Genomic DNA, 7,666 nt, shown 5'->3' with positions numbered 1-7,666 from the left:
GAAGGGGGGGGGGGGGGGGGGGAGAGAATCAGTGTTTTCCCATTAATATGCACCATCTTCAGTAAAATAAAATGCATAAGGAAGTAGCAGTCATCATACTTACAGCACTCATTTCAGATGGTATGCTCAACAGAAACCCGATAAAGGGCAACAAACTTAATACCGAACATTCAAATAAAAACATGCTTATTTATTTCCTAGATTTCCTAAACCACTTTTCAGCTGCTGTTTGCAGAACTCCTACACTTCCTCTTGTGCTGCAGGAGTCTTTATATGGAGCTGAAACAGTACAAAAACCGCATCATCTGTCTATTTTCACTGAATGCTTCTTTGAATGCATATTTAAATGAATGCAAGTTTTTCAGGGAACCTGAATTCTCATTTTCCTTGCTTGTAAGTTCCTGTTTCTTGGGAGGAGGGGGGGTGTCTGCACACATTTTGATCCCTCTAATGGTTGATTCGATATTACACTGATTTATGTCCAGCATATCTCCCTGCAAATTGAAACTACAGGTTTTTATACCGGACATAAATTACCGCAATATCAAATCAACCACTAGAAGGAGCAAAACATGTATGGAACAGGTCCGTCCCCTGGAAGAAACAGGAACTTACGAGTAAAAAAAATGAAAACGTGGAAAAATCCTACAAAGACTCAAATGTCTAGCATGGGAAAGAAATGCATTCTCTTTGTCCTACCAAATGCCCATCAGAAGGTTTCCCCCACTTGGATAACAGCTATTTCTTTTTTAAAACTCCTGCAAGGATTTCTGTCCTTTCCAGAAGCTTACCTACTCTAAACGGACAAACAAACTATTTATGTGCACGATAACAGAGACAACGAGATTAAGGACGAGAACAGCAGCTGCCCTGTAAGGAAGATGGTATGAAAGAACTACAGGTCTCAGGTAATCAAAGTCTGTGATTCCCTGCTTTGGGACACAAATCTCCCCAACTCCTAACACTCACCACTGATCCCAGGAGGACGATCTCTGCATTTATTTATAGCCTACTTCTCTCCCCAGCTGGTACTCAAAGCAGCTGATAACACTGTTCTCCTCTTCTCTGTTTTCTCACAACAGCAACCCTGTGAGGCAGGCCAGGCTGCATTTATGACTGGCCCAAGGCCACCCAGTGAGCTTCCATGGCAGAAGGAGGGAGTCCACTACACCACACTGGAGAGCCCCAGAATGATGCAGAGGCTTGGGCTGTAACCTAAAGCAAACAATTTCTCCTTCTCTCTCCAGCCTCACCAGCAGACGCAGGAAGGGAGAGACCTCCCACCCACCCCTCCCTGGTGTCTGCAATGCTGCTGGGGCAACATCACAAATACTGGAGGAGAGTCAGTTTGGTGTGGTGGTTAAGTGTGCGGACTCTAATCTGGGAGAACCGGGTTTGATTCCCCACTCCTCCACTTGCACCTGGCTAGATGGCCTTGGGCAAGCCCTAGTTCTGATAAGAGCTGTCCTTGAAAAAGAGCAGTCTCTGTCAGAGCTCTCTCAGCCCCCGCCTACCTCCCAGGGTGTCTGTTGTGGGGAGGGGGAGGGAAAGGAGTTTGTAAGCGGCTCTGAGACACCTTTGGGTAGTGAAGGGTGGGATGTAAATCCAATCTCCTCCTCCTCCTCTAAGGAAATCCGGGGGCCAGGGTGGGAAGGTCAAGGGAGAGACCTTTCTTTCTGCCTGGCTCTGCCCTGCAGTAAGGAAATTTTGAGGGTTTAGAAGAGTAGAAGGGGAAGGGGTGGGAGCAAGATCCCGATCCTGTCGAGCTCCAAATTATGTCATTTATAGCATGATGCAGTCCAAACTGGACTTGGGTGGGGAGCCAACTTCCTAGCAAAGTACACGTCCAAACTGTTTCCCCATCGCTACTTTCAGGCAACGCGATATATTCGAAGAACAACTTTATTAAAAACAGCCTTCGTGATTTAAGGATTATTTCCAGGAAGCACTAACAAAAACCATGTTTAAGAGGACAACCCTCAGCATCCTCGGGATGGCACCCGACAAGTCACCGCTGCTCCCAAATGACCTGATAGCCTCAAAGGCCCCTCCCGCAAACTCAATGAAAGAAGCTTTTCCTCAGCTATCAAACAGAAGAGCACAAAATGCACTTGAGGCTCGCTAGACAGATTCTACTAGTATTCTTTGGTAATATCAGCGTCATCGTATCATGGGAATCAGGGCCTCCAAGGGCACACAGTTCCAGTTTGGTCGGAAAAGTCAAAGGCAGCATAGAGGAAGACCCAACCTGAGATGGAGGGACGAAGGCAAGGGAGACGCTCTCAGTTTGCAAGACCTGAGGAAGGCTGTTCATGACAGGGAGTTTCAGAGGACATTAATTCATAGGGTCACCTATGGATTTTCAGAGAAACTCTTAACCAATCTGGTATTCCTTTGAACAGTCTACAGAAATATTCTGTACACGTAGATACCACCATGCAGTGACTCACCCAAATGGAAAAGCAATACAATCCAGATAGGAACAGAGACTGTTCTCAAGTAGCGTTCGGTGCTTGGATTCCACTTGAACAATACGGCCAACAGGTAGCCCGCAATCAGGGTCCATATCTGGGGGGGGGGGGGATGAGAGAAAACACCCGTCAACGCTCATTCCTGGCAGACTCAAATCAACAGAGGCCAATCTGGCGGACTAGCAACCCAGGGGCTGGATCCAGATCAAGTAATCCTACTAGACCTCACTGTGGATCAAAGGCGTGGCAAAGGTCTGGCTGACAGTCACATTCAAAAGAAAGGTCTTCCCATTTTTAGGTGATACGTAACACTTAAAAAAAATTTCTGCGTGTGATGCGAGTGTTCAAAGGCTTGTACTCAAAACGATGTCCTGAATGCTAAACACGTCATCTTTGTGCTCTGCTGTATGTCACAGTACAGTGGGAGCAACAATAAGAATGTGTAATAATATTAACAACATCTGTGCAATTCCCATTCAAACAAGCTTCGAGTCCTAATTTCTTCCCCTCTCTTTCAGGGCTTAGCAACCTCTACCTGGCTATTTTCCAAAGATATCACTGGTGTGTGGTATAAAGTCCTTCAAGTTGCAGCCCCTTGAGTTTTTTTCCAAGGCAAAAGACATTCAGGGGTGGTTCACAACTAACTGCCTGCCTCTATGTAGCAACCCTGGTCCTCCTTGGTGGCCTACCCAAGTACTAACTGGCGCTGACCCTGCTTAGCTCCGGAGATCCAATGAGATCAGGCTACACTGGCCTAGACGAGCCGGGGAACGGCAGTGGTTGGCCACTGGACTGCCTTGGTCTCCCATCCAAGTATGAACCAGGGCTGACCCTGCTTAGCTTCCAGAGTCCGACAAGATTTGGCCAGCCTGGGCCATCCAGCTCAGAGGAAGAGAAACAAAAACCTCACACAGTGATCTGCCAGGGAGTGTTGCTTGCAAGAACACACAGTGGAGGGCAGTGAATAGAGCAGAACCTCCAGAAAGTCTCACAACGGTGCACGTCACAATTCCAAAACTGCGTCTTGACTAATGAGGACACAGGCAAAGTACAACGAAACCCGGGAAACAGCAAGGGGAAAAAAGGCTTCCTGGAGGCTTAGATGAGCACGAGGAACAGTGATTTGATACAGCCGCACCCTTCCTTGGCACAGAACCGCCAGCAGAAATGCCGGCGGGGTCCTCCAGATGCCCTTAAGGGCAAGACTACTGCCAGCCTTAAATGTCAGGAAGTGGTTTCTCTTCTTGAAAGGCAGGCTTCGATGCCAGCATCACATGCCTCACCACCTTGCATTTGCACAAGCATCTTTAATCACAAGACACAGGCGTCATGTTACAACAGTAACCAAACTGTAGCTTTTGTTGTTCATACACAAAACTATCCAATGGAGAAGGGAGGCCTGCTGCGTGCACCCAAACGACAGGCATGCAATCCAAACAGAGCTCACCCAACTTGATTGTGAGACAGGGGTAAGTGCGCTGGCCAGTTGGGTCATCCCACATTCAAGAGTCGTGGCCGTGGTGGGATGTGTTCTACACAGGCTGAGATGGCAGAACGCTGCACTGTCCTAGTTCAGAGCACGGATGGAGAATTTCTACACTGTTCCCTTAAGCAGAATGCTCCGAGCATATAGTATTATTTGTACACACACACCTTTCTGCCCAGGGGGGACCCAAAGCAGCTTGTATCATTCTCCTGCCTTCCTCTTTATCCCCACAACAACCCTGTAAAGTAGGCTAGGTGAGGTTCCCCCAGCAAGGGGGAAATTCGAATCTGGGTCTCTCAGATCCTAGCCCACCACTTTAACCACTGCACCACATTAAACTAACATAGCAGAGAAAGATCCACAGCATCCCTCTGTCACACACAGTGGTTTATTACCTCTGTAATTCTGGGAATCTATGTGTGTGTGTGTGGGGGGGTTCTATTATTATCAGGTAGCACACGAAATGCAGCCTCCACAGCGTGAAGTACTCCTGGTCAAAACGCTACCCCATCTGCCACCTCTCTATGAAATAAAGCTCCCTCTGTTCTTCCGCAATAGGATGCGGAGCAGCGGATTGTCCGAAATCACCGGTTGCTTTTTGAAAAGAGAAGTGCTATTACAGATGTGAACATTTTGGAGGGGAAAAAACCCAGGGGGGAGGTCCAAGCTCCCCCCTCCAATGAGCAAGTAGGAAATTTGAGTGAACACTGGAAAAAAATTCCTGTGGGACATTCTCTGCTGAAATGAGCTTGGCAGAGCCCTTCGGTCGTCATCACCGGAGCCTTTGGGACCTCCATTGTACAAAGTGCAACGCGCAGACAGCAGACCAGGCGGCTCCATATCAGTGACCTCCAGGAACGGGATCCCCGGCAGGAGGCAAGCAAGGCTTTACCTTCTTAAAATGCTTTCTAAGGACTTTACAGTATGATTTTTAAAATGTAAAATAACCTACAGCACTAGCTGTTAATTCTTGCATATAGTGTAGAGACATCCAACATATTTTCAAGGATAGGTTTAAATGGGACTAATTTTGTCCACAATTAATGTGACATTGTGTGTGTGTGCAATGGCACTGGACTGCTGAAGAGATCAGTTTTTCTACGCTGCTATATACCAATGACTGCCTATTTCTGAGCCCAAAAAAACAAACTTTCCTGTGTTCACTACAAAACGCGCGACTTCTGTTTTCAGATTTCTTAAGCAGCAAAAATTAGGACACACAGGCAGCTTGCTCATCCTAACCAGCTTTGGGTATATCAGGAACAATGTGGTGTGGTACAGGTGGTTCGGGTGTCGGATTCAGGTTCAAATCCCTGCTATGCCATGGAAGCTCAGTGGGTGATCTTGGGCCTGTCGCACACTCTTAGCCTAACCTACCTCCCAGGGTTGTTGTGAGGATGAAATGGAGGAGAGCACACAAAGCTGCCTTATACTAAATCAGAGCCAGCATTTTCTACTTATACTGGCAATGGCTCAGCAGAGTCCCAGAAAGGATTTCACATCACCTACCAATTTATATTTTTTAAGTTTATTTATCGTATCTTTTGTACTGTTTTTATCAGGGGTACTTTATACACCGTTAGCTGCCCCGGGTCCCATTCAGGGGAAAGGGAGCCGGATACACATTTGATAAATAAGCAAATAATAAGATCTGCAGGGCACAATGCCCTATAGAGCAGGGGTGTCAAACACGTGGCCCAGGGGTCGGATGAGGCCCCCTGGAGGGCTTCTATCAGGCCCTGCAGTGGAACTGGCTGTCTTCTGCTTCTTCTTCCAGTTCTGCTGCTCCTGCGTCATCGTAGGTTTGCAGAGCTTACAGATACACACCTGAACAGCATACTCAGGATTGCAACAGCACAGACATTTTGATGCAGTAATTCAGAGCAAGAGGTGTCAGTTATCAGACACTGTTAAATAAACAGAATATTGCAAGAGTGCTCAGATTTTAAGCATGATTTTATTTTAAGTTAAAAAAACACCCCTTTGTGTTTGTGTCCTTTATAAAGTTTATCTCTCTGCTACCTGGCATTACATTTTATGACACACATGGCCCGGCCCAACAAGGTCTCATTTATGTCAGACCCGGCCCTCATAACAAATGAGTTCGACACCCCTGCTACAGGGCCAGTGTGGTGTCCCGGTCCAACCCGTTTCTGGGACTCTCAGGCTCCACTCCCCCCTCGTGCCCTGGAAGCCTTGGGCCAGCCACACTCTCAGCTTCACCCGCCTCACAGGGTGGTTGTTGTGAAGATAAAATGGAGAAGAGCCTCACACATGCTAGTCTCTGAGTTCCCACTGGGGGAATGGCAGGATCATGTTATACACGAAATAAGTAGATGGAGGAAGAAGCTGTAAGGCAGTTGGGGATCTGCGCTGGGGTAGAACTGAACTCCGCGAACGGTGTGTCATCAGCTCCCCGCCGCTGTGATTCCAGGCGGTCTCCAGGCTCCTTGGGAGCAGCGGCGTCCCCTCTAAGCTGAGTTAGTGTGAGCTAGGTTGGAGTTCTTTAGCCTCCGGCCTGTTTTGTTTGTCTGAGCTCTTAGAGCAGTGATGGCGAGTACCCAGACCCAAAATCCACTTATTTATCGCAAGGTGCCAACAGGGCAATTTAACCTGAATTCTGAGGTTTTACTTTAGAAAAAACAACCCATACATTAAGTTAAGATGATCCAAACAAAGTAAGGCAAGCCATCCCAAATGCTTTCATTTCCTTAACATTATTTGGCAGAGAATGCGACACTTTCATGACGGTCTGGGCCTGGCTGGGGCACCCCTGCCACACCACTGCCTTAGAGCAAAGGAGTGCATGTCGCAGCCCAAGGGCTGGCTGGCTGGCTGGCTCACAACCTGAATGCGGGCAGCTCCCCAAGGGGGGGTTTGGTTTCTGCTCTCCCAGGAGGCTCAGAGGGCCGCGCTCTGCCCATGCCCAGAGAGGCCCTCGCCCTCCCTCCCTCCCTCGCGGCTCACCCAGAGGCCTCCGCAGAGGTCGAGGCCGGCGGCGAGGAGGCGGGCGGCGGCGTCGAGGGCGTGTCGGGCGGGTCGGGCGTCGGCGAGGGCGTAGGGCAGGAGGGCGGCGGCCAGGAGGACGGGCGTGCCGGAGCGGCGGAGGCGGCGCAGCCACCCGCGGCCGCGCGCCGTCAGCGAGCTCTTGAAGGGGTGCAGGAAGGTGCCGCACAGGCCGGCCCACAGCAGCGGCCGCAGGAAGGCCTCCAGGATGAGGTACACCAGCACCGCCGCCCCGCAGCACAGCCCCGCCAGCACCAGCGCCCCCGTCCTGTAGAAGGCCTGACGCAGCGGCTTCTCCAGCCGGGGCACCGGCGCCAGCGACGGCGGGCGGGCCGAGGGCGACGGGCCCGCCTGCTCCGGGGAACCGCCTCCGCCGCCGTCCCCGCTCTCGGCCATGCCCGCTCCGGCTGCCTCAGGAGGAGGAAGGAGGAGGAGGCCGCGCGCAGGGCGCTGCTGGGAAGTGTAGTCCTCTCCGGCCCGCCAAGCCCCGCCTCCGGCAGCCCCGGATGGTCGCCTCAGGATGCGCGCCCGGAAAGCCCGCCTGCCCCCGCTTCAGCGCTGTCCTCTGCGCCGCTCCTTGGTCCCTGTCGCTTCAGCGCCCCCAGCCCCCTTTTGCTTCAGAGTCTGTGGGTGTGTGTGTGGTTTGCTCTCTCTAGGAGTCCCAGAGGGAGCAAAACACATGTGGAAAAGGGGGCGCGGGGGG

At 50.6% G+C, this 7,666-nt stretch overlaps 1 protein-coding gene across 1 annotated transcript in view; it reads right to left on the bottom strand.

Annotated features, from left to right (window-relative positions):
* The window catches only part of TMEM245 (transmembrane protein 245), an 85,479-nt gene extending 78,120 nt beyond the window's left edge, over positions 1–7,359 (bottom strand). The window contains exons 1-2 of the mRNA XM_015408251.1: positions 6,925–7,359; positions 2,451–2,568 (exon numbers count right to left, since the gene is read on the bottom strand). Coding sequence (XP_015263737.1) covers positions 2,451–2,568; positions 6,925–7,359 — 553 coding nt within the window. The remainder of the gene's footprint in view (positions 1–2,450; positions 2,569–6,924) is intronic.
* Between the last annotated feature and the right edge of the window lie 307 nt (positions 7,360–7,666).

The sequence above is a fragment of the Gekko japonicus genome, unplaced genomic scaffold (genome assembly GCF_001447785.1).
Source record: "Gekko japonicus isolate JY-2015 unplaced genomic scaffold, Gekko_japonicus_V1.1 scaffold227, whole genome shotgun sequence".
Lineage (NCBI taxonomy): Eukaryota > Metazoa > Chordata > Lepidosauria > Squamata > Gekkonidae > Gekko > Gekko japonicus.
This window is presented reverse-complemented; position numbering and strand designations above follow the sequence as displayed.